The sequence below is a fragment of the Acipenser ruthenus genome, chromosome 4 (assembly GCF_902713425.1).
Source record: "Acipenser ruthenus chromosome 4, fAciRut3.2 maternal haplotype, whole genome shotgun sequence".
Classification (NCBI taxonomy): Eukaryota; Metazoa; Chordata; class Actinopteri; order Acipenseriformes; family Acipenseridae; genus Acipenser; species Acipenser ruthenus.
The window spans coordinates 23883947-23902880 of record NC_081192.1 but is presented as its reverse complement, the minus strand read 5'-3'; the positions used below and the strand labels follow the sequence as shown (position 1 = coordinate 23902880).

Below are 18934 nucleotides of genomic sequence, written 5' to 3'. Positions count from 1 at the left end.
GAGAATCTTATTTTTTTCTTTTCATTTAAATCTGACATGTCTCAATAATTTCTCAAGACCACTTTAGGAGAAACAAACTGAGATCCTGCTCACACTCCATGTGCTATTGCTGTTACTACTACAGGTGAGTCACTGGGGATCCCCTTTGCAATATTTTTGAGCCAGGGGAGGAGGGGTATTTTAACATTATTATCATATCCAAGCTTTATCATTCACAGAAATTAACTTGTATAAAATCTGAAGTACGTCTTGGTGATAATTTGATGAACCACTCCAGCCCAAATCCAAAAAGAACATTATTATTATTATTATTATTATTATTATTATTATTATTATTATTATTATTATTATTTATTTCTTAGCAGACACCCTTATCCAGGGCGACTTACAATCGTAAGCAACATTAGCTTTTTTTTTTTTTTTTTAACAAGGCACCTTTTCATTTAAACATAAATAGCTTCCTGTTTTTCACTGGCTGATCAAAATAAATAACAAACTAGCATGTGATTTTTATCAAAAGAAATGGGGAAAAAATAAACTAACATTTCACATATAAGGTATCATTCAGTTCAAAAGGGAGTCCTTGGACGGTTCATATTTACACATTCATTCATTCAAAGTGTTATAATAATAATATGTACTATAATCAACAATAAAACCACCAACAACTGGATATCTAAGCATGTGCACAACTGCTGCAAATAATTTGTTGAATTCATGTTTTATTATACAGTAACATCCATTTTAGTCACATTATGAAGTTGGACATTTTATATATGCATTAATGATACAGAATTCTTACTTCTTAAATAAAATGTTGCTGTAGAACAAGGCTAAACAATATATTTGAATTCCTGCATTGCTGTTACTAGGCAGTTACATAGTAATCAATAATAACATGTGATCCAGGCAATCACCATTATCTTTCATACCGTGTATACAGTATATATTTATGTTGACTTTATAGACTTCATGACCATGAATGGTGGTGTGTAATCATCATTTCTTAAAGGCATATTACAGGTGTCGAGGTCCCGTACAGGGTTCTTCTTATCTGTTTTCTGTTGCTTTGTTCCGTTTTCCCTCATGATGCTTTGATGAAAGAAGAGTTGTATTATTCAACACTGAAGATGCATATCACTGGTGGTGGTGTCTTAGGTGCTCCTGTACCTGAATGTGTTCATTAATTATATTTTTGTTATTGGGAGTATCAGTATCTAAAGGGGTAGAAGGAGGTGTCTATCTGAATGTCTGTCCGTATCTGTATGTCTGCTCGTATGTCCGTATGTGTCAATCTGTATGTCTGTCCATATGTATATGCTGAGAGTATCAGAAAGTGAATATATTCAAAGATACCTGTCAAGAGATGTCTGAGTTAGACAAGTTGGGGAAACTGGGGCATTGAAACCTACGATTGCATGTCTATGCGTCAGCCTGTGTTTGATCTGGGTAGCAAGACACAGTAGATAGAGCTGAAGTCATTGATATCTCAAACCTTTGTGTCTTTATCACCCGGAAACCAAAAAGTCACATGACCACATTATGGTTAGATTAGATAAAAAGTCACAAAGAACTATTTTGCCCAAAACAGTTTTCAAAAATATAAAGTCGACATCTCGAAAGATTTATGATATATCAGCAGTTAAAAAAAGGAGATCAGAAAACAAATTATAATTGTTGCCATTACTTTAGAATCTTGTTTAACTTTTTGGTTGGCACGGTCATAGGCGCAACTGTGGCTAAAATGTTGGGGGGCACATATATTTTTACAAAGCCATTTGTGTAGAAAATATTTATGACCATTTTTCATAGGACTATGGGGTCTTCCAGTGTACCCTGAGAGTAAAAATATCAAAGTAGCATTCTGTTAATCAATACACTTCAATAAAACACTTACATTATAAGTTATATTATTATATCTTTTAAAAAAACAATAGTTCAAAATTGTCAAGAAACTCATAAAACATTTTATGGTGCTAGAACCCTAACAAACAAGAGAAAAACAGAATAAAAAAACAGAAGAGTTCAATTGGATAAAGAAACATCAACCTTTCTACAGCAGGACCAGGCCATGCTGGTATTGTACACCTTCACATTAAATTCTGAATTTCCCAAATACAGCACTATAGTTTTGTATGAATTCTGCTGCTGTCTCAAGAATGCCCAGTCTTTCTTGGTGAACATGGAGAATGGCTAAATGTTTCAGCCTCTCTTGTGCCATGGTGTTGCACAGGTAGCTCTTCAATTTGCAAAGGCAGGAGGAAGTCCTTTCTGCTTCTGCATTGCTGCAGGGAACTGTGAGCAGCAGTCGGAAGAGTTTTTTCTATTTAATTGAACTTGTTTCTTACTGCAATATCTAAACATAACAGCTTGTTTGCAAGCCCTTCAACCGAATTCTGCACCTATCCTTGCTGCTTGTTTTCTGGATATTGATTAACTTTATCTACAATGTCCTGCTTTTCTATATCCTTTAAAAAAATGTCCACCAGGCGTGAGTACTGCAGAAGTCCATGTTATTATTATTATTATTATTATTATTATTATTATTATTATTATTATTATTATTATTTATTCCTTAGCAGACACCCTTATCCAGAGTGACTTACAGTCATAAACAAAAATACATTTCAAGAATCACAGTACAAGTATTAATACAATTAAGAGCAAGATAAAATACAATGACTTTGGTTCTAGCAAGTACAAGTATGACAAGTATGGTTGGTCCTAACGTTTCTTCAGTGCATTAACAGTGGTAATAATGAACAGAAAATACTGTGCTTGGTAGTATTCTTGCACTGGTGGGCGGATGCAGGTCCTGTGTAGCGGCTTGGTGGTTTTCGCAGACGAGGTAGTTGTGGTGGTTCAATGTCAAGCTCTGCACAAATATGTAAGGTTTCACTGTATAATGTAGCACGTTTCTCGTCAGTCCTAAGCACTGGCACATTTTCTGTCAGAATTTCAATGGCGGAAATACTACCAGATAAAGAACTTTATCTTGACTGCACTGCCAGGTTTAGGGTTTCCAAAAAAAGCAGGCTTTCTAGAGCCATCTTTACACCAGTTACACTCTCCCTGGCAAAGGCTACATTCACACTATGTCTGTTTCAAATTGACTCGGTCTGATTCGTTTCAATCAAACAATGTATCAATGTGCTTGCTGTTCACACTTATCTGCGAGCAAAGGGACCGAGTTTGTTTGGATGCAAGCTAAAGTTAGTTGGTGTATCATAATCTGTGGTCTGTATGTCACAGTTACATTTTTAATTTGTTTAGAGAACTTCTCAAATTCTAAAGAAACCTACTAAGGACACTTTTGCAAAGGATATTGACTGTATCCTAATCTGTGTGTGTGTTTGTGGAGGCTGTCTGTCGGTATGACTGTCTGTTTGGATGGCCCCCTTACAATGACTTTCTTTAACACAATTGTGCTAAAAACAGGTCTGGGCATATCAGAGTATTAGAATGTGGGTATATACAGTATCAAGGCTTCTATCCTATGTCTAATCTACACTTTTACATGTGCATACAGTGGCTGCAGGTCATGGTTCCTGATCTACTTTTGAATTTACAGATGTTATGAAACCTAGAGCAGAATCTGTGGACCTCAAACAAGCATCAGAAGCTGCATCCTTGAGCTATCTCCCCATGGGGCTTTCCACTTAACCCTTTTAAATGAACAACAATACATTCTAAAATACAAAGACATTCTGTTTTGCTGACAACCGAACAATACATTATTCGTACTTGACATTTCCTTACGGTACTATTTTTATAATATCTATAAATATGGGTATTAGTCTTTCACCATTTTTCCTTGTCATTAAAAAATACAATAAGATAACGTATACAGTCAGTCGCCTGCTTGTCACACACTTGAGTGCTGTCAGTTAATGTCAAGAAATCTATGCATGCAATACTGCTGCAACAAACTGACATACTGTATATATTCAGCAATTTGGATGCCAACATTTTGTAAGGCAATTGCCTGTACAAACTGACTTTGTGCTATATATGGGTAACCACGGTGTTACAGTGTTTGAGAATTCATGAAAAAGCACAGCTGTGCGTTTTAGATTGTGTGGTATGTTTTTATAATAGAGCTCCCGGTGTGCAGAGAACAATAATTACATGCTTATTAAAGTTTGTTTCTTTAGTATTGTAAAAAGTTACATATTCAGCAATATGTAGCATAAAGAGTATGGAATGCTTTGCCTTGCTATTTTCCTGGAATGGGGTTTGAAACAACCTTGTAGATTAGATGTTATTGCCTGAGTGTGTAAAGTAGGCAAAGATTGTAGCTCGACAATGAAGGGAACAGATTTAATAGTGAATGAGATAAGATAGGAATTGTTTTTGTTGCTATTTAAGTAATAAGATTTTAGAATTTAAGATAACAGGCCATCTATGAATTCCCCCTGTGTAAAAACATGGTTTCACTTGTATTTAACCACTAATAAGAAATGAGTAAATATGTAGGGTATATGCAAATGCTTTGAGAATATGCAGAATAACTGTTAAAGATGGTTTGAAACACACAAAAAAGGAATAGGCTAGTTATGCCATATGTGTTATGCTTATTCCGGGTGACAGGTAGTAAAGGCATAGGCTACACACTTTAATATACAATTTCCAGCCAAAAATATTGTGACAGCAGCCTTGGAGTAGAACAGCCTGGGTTTGAGGTCTATTATCGCCTTTTTAGACACTACTCAGGCCTCTTACTTACTAAATATCACGATATCACTGAATAGAAAGTGGTCCTCTCTTTAAATAAAAGCAAAATATTTGATTAAAAAGTTCATTTCATGTTGGCAACAATTTGTATGTTTAATACTTAGCAGAAATTAGGCCATGTTTTCATTTTATGTAAGATGTGATTTTCTGATTTGTACAATATTGCACCAAAAATGTATAATTATTAAAGAAATTAACAAACTTATAACTAGACATGAGCTTGAGTCTTCTAAATTCACTGAGCTGTGGGGTGGTGAACAACAGTTACAAGTCAGTATTACAGCGCTATGACATCACTAACACCCTAAACACAACAACAGAAACAAGCAAACTTTAATCAGAAAGAAGAAACCATTTGTGGAGCTCCTCCTCTTCCATCACAACAAATTCACACAGTCGGGGTGAGAAATGTAACCCTTGGTTATTTTGTACAGAGGCTGTGTAAAAGAGTAACCTAGGAGTTCTGGAAAAAGGAGTGTACAACAGCTACATATGTTACCTTCAAGGATGACTCTCTCTGAATCCCTCGTGAACATGGATTTTGCAAATTACAGCGAAGTTTTAGATCCAACTTATACCACATTGGAGTTTGAAAATGTACATATAGTTTATGGAGGGGGTGAGTGTCATATGCAGAAATTGTTCAGCAATTCATGTTTTGTTGTTATTACTATTTTCTTGAAGAATTGAAAAAAAATGTAAGTAGTCATTTCAAAAGATACATTAGATTTTTGAATAGACATTGCAGTTTGTACAAAATGTTCTATTTTCATGCACTGTTGTTTTTTTTGCGTGTTTCAGTCAATTCAAGTAATTGCTGGATTAGTAGCTGGGTTCTAAAAAAAAGTTTACTGTTTAAAACAACAGTACTACAAAAGAACAACATATAACTCCTCATTTAGGGATAAAATAAAGGCACTGGTTAGCACTTACAGGATTCAGATAAAACACCTGTTTAGTTAGTATCAACACAAATATTTTTTATTAGGCGGAAAAAATCATGCTTGAAAAATATATATATATATATATATACCGCTTGAATGTCAGGATAGTTTGGCTCAAACTTAATGTTTTGTTGGAAGCTATCCTGGCTGACCTATCAGTCAAAAGCTAATGTTTAGCTAAGTGCAATTATTGTTCTTCAACTGATGTAACATTTTAACTACAGGCGATTCTGTTTCTTTACCATGTTTGTCTTGAATAGGGCCTTGGGAAATTCACAGAAGATTTGAACAAGATCAGCTTATTTACGATGTAGTCCTACAGCCACACAATGTCAGTTTAGATAAGCCAAGCTATGTGATTGGCAATATTTAAACTATCAGACCATTAATACAGATTTGTAGCAAAAAAACTATAACATGATTAATTCAAACACCACACGTTTTAAAGGGCTTATGGCACTTCAGCATCACTGGCTTCAAATTTACATCTCGTCAAGCTGCTTTTTTTTTCAAATATTTTTCAGCAAATCATTTTGTAAAAATGTTTCTATTATAAAGAATCTCCAAATATGGTGTATGGGATTTTTTTTAGGTTCAGAAAACATTGAATCCAATTTGCTGAAAGAGGAAACAGCTTTTTTAAAATTAAAAACATTATACAATCCATAGTCCATACAGTTCCGCTACATTACATTTTGGTAATACATTTCAGCTTTGCTGGTTTTGTAATGTTGTCTTCTTTCATAGGTTTTAAATCATTAGTATTGTTTTATTTATTACACTATTGATCCAGGATACACAACTGTGGTTCTGAATCTCATATCCAATGAGAGGGTATTTCTTTGGATGATACAAAACTGAAGGACACGTTTTTCTCAGTAGAAAAATGTGAAGGACGGGGTTTGTTTTTAATGGAAAAGTGTGAAGGTGAGTTTTTTTCAGTGGAAAAGTCTTAAGGACATGGCTTTCTCAATGGAAAGTTGTGAAGCGCACGGTTTTCTCAGTATAAAAGTGTGAATGACAATTTTTTTTAAATGGAAAAGTGTGAAGGAAAGGGTTTTTCAACAGAAAAGTATGCAGGAATTGTATATGATTCAGTGGGAATATATATATAGTGTAACACAGCAGGGAGGGGGTTAAAGCATCCCTGCGTGGAAAACATGTGCGTAGGCACGTTTGTTTGTTTAATTGTTTTATTGTTTGTTAACTGTTTTATTGTTTAATTATCCCCTGCACCTGGGTGGTAATTGGAAATTAGGACCAGGTGCAGGGTATAAAGGACAGGCAGTCAGATTATTCAGGGCTGCTGAGTAGAAGGAGGCGGAAAGGTGCTCTGTCTCCAAGCAGTCGTACAAAAAAGAAAGTGCGGTGTCAAACCTTTGTGGTTTTCGTGTGTGCTTGTGTGTCAGGTAAATGGCTTAGCCGTCCTACGAGCTAGTCAGGGACTTACCTGTGTAGTCAGTGCTCCAAAACGGAGTTAGGAGTTTATTTTGTGTTTTGTTGTGTTTGTTTTATTTTGTGTTTATTAAAAATATAGCACGACAGCGCTTGATAAAATCCATTCCTGTGTGTTGGGTCGTGTTTTTAAAGGGACAACGAACCCGAGTGGGTGAGTTCATTTACTATATATATATATATATATATATATATATATATATATATATATATATACATATGTATATGTGTGTATATATATATATATATATATATATATATATATATATATATATATGTGTATATATATGCATATATGTGTGTGTATATATGTATATGTGTGTGTGTGTGTGTGTGTATGTTATATATATATATATATATATATATATATATATATATATATATAATGTGTGTATAATACACCCTCGCTATAACAAACCTGTTGTGGTCCAAGCCTTTTGTTCGTTATATCGAGGGGTTCGTTATAGCAAAAGGACAATCAAACTGAATGATAAACTGTTGTTAGTAAGATACAATTGTGAATAAAACTAGAATTACATCTACCTGTTTTTTTCATGTATGCCGTATTTCGTTATTTTTTTATTCAATTTTGCTTTGCACCATGGTTGCTGAACAAGCCAAAAAACTAATGCTTTTTGACAGCCTATACTGAGCATCAAAATAAACATATCACTTATATTAGAACATCAAAAGAAACTCATATTTGGATTAAATTCACTAGATGTGATTGAAAAATGCAGGTGACTCTTGGTCTCCCAGTTTGTGGCCTTGACAGAGTGTGTCTGGTTATACCATCTCACCAGGTTTGAAACTGCTGGCTGTGAGCACCAAGACGGCGAGCCACAGTACGCTGCCCTAGTCCGGCCTCCAACATGCCGATTGCACGAAGGCGCTGCTCTCTTGCCAGATGTAGCATATTGGGTTTTTTTCTGTGATTTTCTTTATTGCTTTTATTCAAGCTTGCAATTCAACAGCTGAAATCACTCCATATCAAGTGTCCAATCAACTGTCTCACTAATTAGGTAATTAAGTGCATATGCTTCAGTCATAGTCACTCAAGCGTCTCATGGTCAAGGATGAATGATCGAGTGATTAAAAAGAAACCAAAAACATTTTGTCAATGTCCATCATTTATATACGTACCTAATTATTATTATTTTTTAATGAATGTGTTATAATAGTTTATTTTGATGCTCGGTATATATTCAGAGATATGCCTGTGTTACTACTTTTTTCAAATGATCAATATAGTTTCCAGCTTTGTTGCAACATAAAATGATTTTCATTTTGGCGCAACACAGCGTGCGTTTCTTATTAAGACAAAAGAGTTGACTTCACTGTGGAGGTGGCTTCCCATGCGTACAGACCGGGATGTTGACAGTGTGAGTGTATTGTAACAAAAATCCTTAACGCTATAAGAACGAGCCTTCAGTCGATTCAAGGCCAAACTTATAAATGATTAAAGACAATCAGCCAGTTAACTAACAATTAACACGTCGCTGTGGGCCATGTCCTACGCCGCTAAAACTAATTATTATTATTATTATTTATTTCTTAGCAGACACCCTTATCCAGGGCGACTTACAATTGTTACAAGAGATCACATTATTTGTACATACAATTACCCATTTATACAGTTGGGTTTTTACTGGAGCAATCTAAGTGAAGTGCCTTGCTGAATGGTACAGCAGCAGTGTCCCCCACTTGGGATTGAACCCACAACTCTCCGGTCAAGAGTACAGAACCCTAACAACTACTCCACATTGCTGCACAAGCGTGTCATGGTCAAGGATGAATGATCGAGTGATTAAAAAGAAACCAAAAACATTTTGTCAATATCCATCATTAATAAATATAATTATTTTTTAAAAGGAATCTCAGGGTGGAACTATTGTGTCTGCTTATTCGCTTCTCTCAGCTTCACAACAACAACAAACACTCCTCCTGTCACTGGTCTTTAGCTCCAGTTAGTCCCGCCTCATCCCACTCCATGACCACTCACAACCAGCTCATGTGGTCCGTACTTGTCACCCATAGGCTGTTCGACCGATGTGAAACACAGCCCCTCCTACTCCAAGCGTTCCTGTACTTCACAGACTTCACATACATTACAATCATGGGGTTTCCATGCAAGTTTTTTTTTTTAACTCGAGACATTTACACAAGAAAAATGTCTCGTGTAAAATGCTTTTTTGGGTTTCCATTCTCTCAGTTTATTTTACTTGAGTAAACCAGGCTTTTCACCCGATGTCATGCAAATGAATGGGAAAGGTGGGGGTTGATCACGCTTGGGCAAATACGGGTAGTGGGCACTTGAAAGGGAGGTGGCAGATACTGATGAAACAGACTGAAGTGCATTAATTCGTTCCCAAAATCGCCACTGCCTGCTGCCTGCACAAACTCGTGTCAACAACAAAATTAAGTGTTCAGTAATCAGTGGCTACCTGTGAGACAGATGGGGAAGGTTACAGTCTCACGAGAAAAAAAAGCAGAACTGCCTTTCACAACAAGCCCAAAACAAGTGCAACCCATGTTAGAGTATGGGCGTTTATGCAAATTACAACCCACCACTCTAAAAATTAATTATAAGCAGACTTGGTAATTGTGAAGGTTATCTCAGCCGCCAGTTTCAATTGGACAGCAGTGATGTAAGGAGGCTCATGCTGTCAGAGATGCTCTCCTTTCTTTTAAGTTGTGTTGGATTTACTGTTGTGTTAAATATTAATGATGCAAACAAATAAAACACAATCAATACGTTCATTTGCAATTTTATTTGGTCAGTTCTGAGAGGGCATCAACAACATGGATGTTGTTGCGCTGTTTTGGGTGATCGAGCTGGCTTATGACATCCAGTTCACAAACTATATTTATTAACATGGAGGGCAGGGGCGCATTGTCTTTGGACATAGCTGGGATCAAAAAAAGGACGGGAATTAATTCAGTTAAGCAGCTCACTTGCTCTTCATGTTTAACTTTAGTGTAGTTTTTACAGCAAGGGTGTTCTCAAACAGCTGCTTTAATACTATAACAAATGCATAACGCAGTTCATGGTCAGTGGTTTTATACAGATCTGTAAACCCACAATATATATACAACATTACAGACCAGACACAGCAAAAAACAATAATAAAAAAAAGGCCACCCGCATTAGCATTATTATTATTTGTATTTGTTTATTTAGCAGACGCCTTTATCCAAGGCGACTTACAGAGACTAGGGTGTGTGAACTATGCATCAGCTGCAGAGTCACTTACAGTTACGTCTCACCCGAAAGACGGAGCACAAGGAGGTTAAGTGACTTGCTCAGGGTCACACAATGAGTCAGTGGCTGAGGTGGGATTTGAACGGGGGACCTCTTGGTTACAAGCCCTTTTCTTTAACCACTGGACCACACAGCCACCTATTAGCATTAAGGTGGACTACACCACTGCTAACCATAAAATTGCCCATCAACCACTACTGCTGTCTTGGAATTACACATGAAATGCGGGTTTCCATGCGAAACTGGGCATGGTTTTCCCATGTGTTTCGTCATTTACACGAGTAAATGAGATTTACCCTATCCCTCTCTTTGGCCGTTTTTTTCGGCCACAAACCTGATTTACCCGAGTAATTCTCCCAAACGTGCACGCGCATCGCCATTTCACGTTTAAATTTGGGGTCCAGTGGCCAGGTTCGTTATAGCCAAAGTTCATTATAATGAAGGGCGCTATAGCGAGGGTGTACTGTACTGGCATATGTTTGGTAGAGTAGACGACTATCTTATGTTTGGACTTTTCAGATGCTCTTTAATATGAATTTCCTGCCCGAGCAATGTTTACTCGGACTAACTCTTTTAATGGTTGCAATCAGCTTTCAGCTTTCTAACTTCAAGAACATTTTTATCTACATGGTAGCCTGCCTAATATCAAGTAGTAACATATTTTCTTTATCTTGAGCTTCCTGTATTTGTGTACCACTCTGTCAATATAGGGTTTTCTTTTTACTATTTACTTCTATGACTTCATGTTGAAGTCTTTCACTTTCTTTATTATTTAAATGTTGCAAACTGTGGCAGAGTAATTAGATAAAAATTCTTGTGAAATGCAAATGTTTGTGAATTTTCCCAAATTTGCGTGACCCATTTTAGTCAATAGATAATAACTTAATTTTTAAGCTGAAGGACAGGCCTTTTTCTGTGGCATCTGGAAGCTGTAGGACTGAATTGCAGATAAGGCAGTTGGTGTGAAATTGCCATTAATTACTTTAGGCCCTAGTCATAACAGATGTACAAATATTTTTTTTCCACAATTTAGCTCACAGTTAAAAGTTTTTTTGTATCTGGACAGAAATGTTCGGTTTCTAATGTACAGATGAATGTACTGATAAAGATGAGAATTAAACATATGGTTTATTTACAAACCTATCATGCAATGTAGATATGTAAAGATTGGCCATGTTTACAATGGGGAAAAAAGGGCTTGGTATGCTATTGTACACATGTATTTTTAGGAAGGTTTACAATCTGTCTTGATAATTATGGAATTTCAGATTCAAGCTTTATCTCTGTTGAAATTATGTTTATTGAAAACATATATGTAAAAAATAGAGTAAGATGTGTAAATTGAGCCCAGAATTACAGGTTTATAAAGCAGCTATTTTACCACTGTACCACCTGTGTTTTTTTTTAAGAATACATTAAATCCCATCTTTTACAAAAACCATCATACAGCTCTACTATGGAGGAAGAATTCAGGTGGGCTTTATAAAATGTGATGCAGAAATACCTTCTAGGCAGATTACAAAATTGAATAGTATTGTTAGGCAGCAGTGTAGAGTAGTGGTTAGTGCTCTGGACTCTTGACCGGAGGGTCATGGGTTCAATCCCCAATGGGGGACACTGCTGCTGTACCCTTGAGCAAGGCACTTTACCTAGATTGCTCCAGTAAAAACCCAACTGTATCAATGGGTAATTGTATGTAAAAGTCGCCCTGGATAAGGGCATCTGCTAAGAAATAAATAATAATAATAATACATTTTATTTATAGAGAGCATTTCTCAGACCCAAAGCACTATACAAGAACAACAATACAAACATACAATGGTACGGTACAATGTTTAACAAGCCAAAACGGACTGGAACCCTCCTGGTTGTGCTACTTTTATCACACAATTCATAAAAAATAAATCAAGTGAATTATGGAAAGAGAGTACCATTTTGGCTTACTAAAATGGTATGTTCAAAAATGGTTTTATTTAAAATTGTTTTATTCTTCCCAGGACATTTGTCTTGCCCTGGCTTCATAATAAGTTAAAAAAAAATGTACTTGTTATGTTAACAAAAATAAATAAAAAAATATTGGCATATATACTTGTATACTGTTTTTATGTAACAACACGCAACAAAATGATTCAATTTTTTTTCAAGCTGTAAACTATTATGCCTGTGATTGTCAAATGCATTTGCAAAATTCCTAAAGGACCATATTTCTTAGATCTGTTCATTCAGTGTTTATTTAACCATAGTTAAATGAAATCAAGTTTGTCTTTTGACAGACCACTCAGCTGGTACTTTATTATCCCAAGAGGGATGATTTATAGTGTAAGCAACATATTGCATCCATGTAAAGATGTGTGTTGCCAGTTCTCTAATTGTTTGACCCACACCGCATTAGCCTGCTGGGGAGAAGGTGACAGCAGTTGGCAAGTATACAAAACAAGTCATTTAAGAACTCATTTGTGTTTGCTTACAAGATGACAGCAAGCAGTTCTGTGATGTGCCTGAGTCAGTCTTCATTACTTCCAATAGAAAGATTCTGTGACACTTCCATCTGTTAAATTGCAGTCTTAGGCTGGGACCAAATCAAAACTTTGACAACCCGCTAATCGCACTTAATAAGACTGTATTTAATAGTGTTTTCTTTTTATGAGTAGAAGAAATAAGATACTTACAAAAAAAGAAAACGCTATTAAATACAGTTTTGTTAAGTGCGATTGCCGGGTTGTCAACGTTTTGATTTGGTCCCAGCCTTAGTGAAATTAAAACACTTTAATTACAGTTTGGCTAAGATGAATTTGGTAAATTTCAAGGTACGCAGAAGCATGAAATATACATTATTACAGTATATTATATGTTAAAATGTGTAAAACGTCTGTCTTGTATCTTTGTACTGCTGTCACCTTAAAAGTCAGAGTTATGATGACAGCCATATGTTTTTGCAGATTGCTCAAACTAATGCATTTATTCAGGGCTGTAAGTATAGCTGCTTTGAGGTTGTCTTTCTTCTTTTTTTATATATAATCTGCCAGCTGAGCCAACAACCATGAATACATCAGAGAATGGAGTGAATTCACTCTGCTCGATCTGTGGAGACAGAGCAACAGGCAAACACTACGGGGCCTCCAGTTGTGATGGCTGCAAGGGCTTTTTCAGACGGAGCATTAGAAAGAGCCATGTATATTCCTGCAGGTACATTTGTGTGGAAAAAAATGTATGAAACTTCATACCATTGAAATAATAACAGCATTAAAAAATGGAACAATAATGTGCATGTCAGTACATTTTTTTTTTCAATGTTATTATTGAAAAACTATAAATAAACTACAATATTTGTGCTTACAGTTGTTTCTTACGACTGCAGTTTGAAAAAAAAAAAAAACATCTCCCTTTTATATGAAAAGTAGTAAAAATGGCCCTTATTCAATTCTAAATGTTTGTTTCAATTACTGTAACAACTTAACAATGCTTTAACCAACAGGTTTAATCGACAATGTGTTATTGACAAAGACAAGAGGAATCAATGCAGATTTTGCAGACTTAACAAATGTTTTCATGCAGGAATGAAAAAAGAAGGTAATCACTGAACATGTACGGTTTCTGAAAAAAACAAAACACTTGCATTTAAAGAGTTTGAAATAAAAGTGCCCTTTAGAGTAGGCCTGTCTGGTGTCATTAACACAGAACCTCTTATTTCTGGATTTCTGAACACTTATTTTTATATATACAGTACCGTGGTGAGAAAATATATCGATTTGTTTTGCCTGTTTAGTTTGTATTTACACAATACATTAGCTCGGGCACTTTCAGGCATAGTTCAGTACGTGTTAGTTTCATATATAGAAACATTGGTCTGTATTCTAGACTGTTGTGAAATAAGTCAAATGCAAGCTATGTTTATATAGAATTTCTTAAGCCATATAATGATCTATGTTACACATTATAGGATTTATAGGAGGTATTACCATAGCTTGGTGGTTATGGGTGCAGACCATGTGCTTACTATCCTGTCTTTCAATATAGATGTTGTTTTGTACAAATAATACAATAAATATACCTGAAATACAATGTTAAATATTGACTGGTATTTCACTCAAAGTGTATAATTTCTTATTAAAGTAAAATACCTGTTAATGCAGCAAAATCAAGTATCTACATTTTATTCGGTTTATTTCTAGTACTGTAAATTGTTTTTAGGAGAATATAGCTGTAGAACATGCTAGTGTATGTAATCCTATCGTTCAAAAATAATACAATATAAACAAAATACAGTTCACACTCAATAGAGCAGATAATGTTTGTGAGTAGTTTAAAACATCATTTTAATGACCATTCAACCTCCAGGGAATATCCTCTTCATTGGATATGCATTAAAGAAACACACACACTTTCATTTCCAAACAATGATTCAGAGCTATAATTAGCTCTAGTGAGTTAAATGGTTTGCTTATTTTCCAGCTGTACAGAATGAAAGAGATCGGATAAGCTCCAGAAGAAATACATACGAGAGCAGCAGTTTACCATCTATAACAGCACTGGCACAAGCTGAAAGTCTCTCTCGGCAGGTATGTACTTTCATTATGGACAGAATAAAATTGTCTTTCCTCTAGACATGTGAAAAATAAAATATATATTCAGACAAATAAAATAAAATAAAATAAAGAAACAAGAATGCATTACTGAATAAAAAAAAAATACCTTATGGTGAATTGGCCACCATCTATATACTAGACAAAGTGTGTCATTAACACAACTACTAACTAAAAATATGGATGTTTATACAGTTTAGATTATTTTTAATTGAAAACATGATAGAAAAATGAAATGAGCTTCACTGAAGGCCAAACTAATAATGAATGTCTGTCTACAGATATGTAGCAAATTTGCATCTTAAAAAGTATAAACAGAGTGTTATTAATGATGGTCTATAGAATGAGGGTTGCTAATTTGCATGCACATTAGTCTTTACTGAAGCGTCAATAATGTCATTAAAATTGCAATTATCCACTTGACTGCTTTTGTGATTTTAATTTGGGAACAGCCTGTGGATTAATTAGTGTGTCCTTAGAGCAGTAACTTCATGTAAACTTTATATCCTTTTCTCTTTAGATCAGTGTACCCAGCCCTGGAGTACCTACAGATATATCAGCAAAGAAAATTGCCAGTATTAGCGATGTATGTGAATCTATGAAGCAGCAGCTATTGGTTCTGGTAGAATGGGCAAAATACATTCCAGCATTTTGTGAATTACCACTAGATGATCAGGTAAGATTTAAATAGGAGGCACTTTTTTACACAGAGAATTGTGAGAGTCTGGAACCAACTTCCCAGTAATGTTGTTGAAGCTGACAATCTGGGATCCTTCAGAAAGCTGCTTGATGAGATTCTGGGATCAATAAGCTACTAACAACCGAACGAGCAAGATGGGCCGAATGGCCTCCTCTCGTTTGTAAACTTTCTTATGTTCTTATGTAATTATTTCATATGAAAAAAATAACTTCTCCATTTAACACAAGAGCACATGAATATTTTACAGAGTGTACCTTTTAACATTCACACACAGTAGGGCATTTTCCATGGCAAAAGAAAAATACATTTCACCTTTTCTCACTCTAATTTGGTAGCACTTTCGGTTTGCGTGTGTTTTCATGTCGTTTTTTTTTTTTTTTTAGCCAGAGAAATGCTTGTTCCAAATGCAAATAACCTAATTAATATTAAAATATGGGAGGGTACATTTAAATGCTTGTGTCTGAGTTCCAATTTGGCCTTGTGGGACTGCTCATATCGTACAGTTTTCTTAAACTGGGTTTCCACAAAGTTTTTAGGCTGTGTTAAAACACTGAGGGGTAGATGTACTAAGATGGGCCAGTTGCAGCACAAACATACCACAATTTGCATTTTCGTTGTGACTGTTCACAAAGTATACATTTTGTCGTATGTACTAAGAGAAAATATGTTAATGAAAAGAGACGCAATATACTAATTTCAATATTTGTTGCGTCTTCTTAGGGAGATCTCTAGCATTATACATTGTGAGAGTCGTGCACATTGTTCAAATAAATAGCAGGACTTCAGTTGTGGTTTGCTGCAGCAGAGGGTGCCTGAAGGATAATGTCTATATATGCAAGGGTGCAAGAATCAAAATAACATTGTTTATTGTTTTTGTTAAATGTAAACATCATCTGTACAATGCATTCTGTTCCGTCTTCATTTTACCTATTTTAATACTGTTATATATGTAAAAAATGAAAGGCAGTTTAATCCCATCAGATTCTATAGTGAGGCCCCCACCTTCACCCCCCAAAAAGCTTTTCATAATCATTCAGTAGCCCCTCGCTAAACTGGACATGTTTGTCCGGCATAAGGAGGTGTCGGGTTTAAAAACAGTACAATAAAATTGCACACACATACATTTATAGTGCTCAATGCATTTTAAATGTAAATCATTGCGTTGAAATAACACTAATGTGTTTTGGGTAGACTACACATTACATATTGTTAAAATATAAATCTGTACAATAGGCCTATACAGCATACAGTACAGTACTAAAATCAAATGAATACCTGTAGCGCACTTTCTTTTTTACTTTAGCCTACCGGTAACACAAGATAAATCATGCTGCTGCACTGTACGCATTGGTGTACAATGCGAATAAAAGATTATTTTTAATTGAAACTAAATTATTTTAGCGGGTATTTAAAAAAAAAAAAATATTATTATTATTATTAACTTGGCCTACTTAGTACCCTAGATAATTAACACAAAATAGATCAGCTGGAGGGGTTAGTGGCACATGTGTGCAGTCTATTGCTCAACCAGAAATGTCATAGAAATTTGTTTACAGGCTTGTAAGTACACCCTGACTTTAGTGAAAATTAGGTACTTGGGTGTTCACCTCAAAAATGCATTGAGCACAACTGGCAATGCACAAGAAAAAGCGGACTGGGAAATGCCAGCAACAATTGCGACTGTTTAAAACATGCTTTCAAAAGTTCTTAACAGTGATGCAATTGTAAGTGTCACAATTGTCGACAGCTTTAGTACATCTCATTATAATAGGAGGCTGTGGTCCAGTGGTTAAAGAAACCAGCTTGTAACCAGGAGGTCCCGGTTCAAATCCCACCTCAGCCACTGACTCATTATGTGACCCTGAGCAAGTCACTTAACCTCCTTGTGCTCCGTCTTTCAGGTGAGACGTAGTTGTAAGTGACTCTGCAGCAGATGCATAGTTCACACACCCTAGTCTCTAAGTTGCCTTGGATCAAGGCGTCTGCTAAATAAACAAATAATAATAATAATATTTGAGAACCCTCATTTGCATATCTGCCCCCTTTTTGTGAATTTTTGCAGGAACGCCCATAATTATATATTAATCTAAAGTTGAACCGCAAAGAAAAACTGCTGCCGAAAGCATTCCCTAAAAAGTCGCTAACAGCATTGCGCATGTTTAGTACATTTCACCCTAGACTTCCGACTCGTTTGTAACTGGTTTGCGACTATTGCGACAGGTGCAACACTTTAATACATTATTATTATTATTTGTTTATTTAGCAGACGCCTTTATCCAAGGCGACTTACAGAGACTAGGGTGCGTGAACTATGCATCAGCTGCAGAGTCACTTACAACTACGTCTCACCTGAAAGACGGAGCACAAGGAGGTTAAGTGACTTGCTCAGGGTCACACAATGAGTCAGTGTCTGAGGTGGGATTTGAACCGGGGACCTCCTGGTTACAAGCCTTTTTCTTTAACCCCTGGACCACACGCCTAAAAGTGCAGCCTACCTAATTTGGCCACCTTTTTTTTTCATGGGAGAAAAAAAAGCAGTGTTACACAAATAATAATAAAAAATGAAATTAAATAAATTACAAATAATTGATTAATTACAATTATTATATATGTAATTTTTTTTCATATTAACTAATCAAGCTTGGTGGAGAGGAAAAACCCTGCCTTTGTGGGAGGAAACCTCTGGTGGTCCTGGTGGACCACTCTGGGCATGCTAGCAATACTTTGTTTAGTGAAGTAATATCGAGGAGAGAAGAGCGAATGTAAGATTCCTCCGCTGAGGAAGGACTGGCTGATTTTAATGTTGGCTGCTGATTTTGCTGCTGAATGAACAGGAGAATGTGATTGGGGAGGAAGAACAGCTTTAGAATGAGCTGAAGACAGAAGATTGCAAATATAAATTTTAGTTGAAAACCAGTTCTGGATGGATGGGTAGAGGGAAAGGTTTGAGCTCAGGGAGCCAGACGTCTGAATTGCGTGATCTGTAACTGGAAAGAGCGTCACCAGTGTTATTAGAGATACCTGGAAGTTGTAGGTCTTTCAAAATAAATTATTGATAACTGAAATCCAGACAAGCCGATGAAGAAGTTGCATAATTAGAAGGGAAGAGGAATAGCCTTTATTAATAATATGAACATTAGATTGATTATCACAAGAGATTAAGATTTTTTTGTGAAAATGGGCCCCAACGATAGGTTACAATGACAATAGGGAATACTTCAAGTAAGGCTGTGGATTTAAGCTGAGGAGGAAGATT

The 18934-nt window shown here is 35.7% G+C and overlaps 1 protein-coding gene across 3 annotated transcripts in view; it reads left to right on the top strand.

Moving 5' to 3' along the window:
- Positions 1-18934, top strand: part of LOC117400360 (hepatocyte nuclear factor 4-gamma-like) — a 34729-nt gene that overhangs the window by 9587 nt on the left and 6208 nt on the right. The window contains exons 1-5 of one of the 3 annotated variants that reach the window (XM_059022211.1): positions 5208-5353; positions 13422-13581; positions 13871-13965; positions 14848-14954; positions 15499-15654. In XM_059022211.1, the coding sequence (XP_058878194.1) occupies positions 5227-5353; positions 13422-13581; positions 13871-13965; positions 14848-14954; positions 15499-15654 (645 nt within the window). In that variant the 5' untranslated portion in view covers positions 5208-5226. Of the gene's footprint in view, positions 1-5207; positions 5354-13421; positions 13582-13870; positions 13966-14847; positions 14955-15498; positions 15655-18934 lie in introns of those variants that run through there. The other 2 variants (XM_059022210.1, XM_034000199.3) reach the window with 2 other exon arrangements.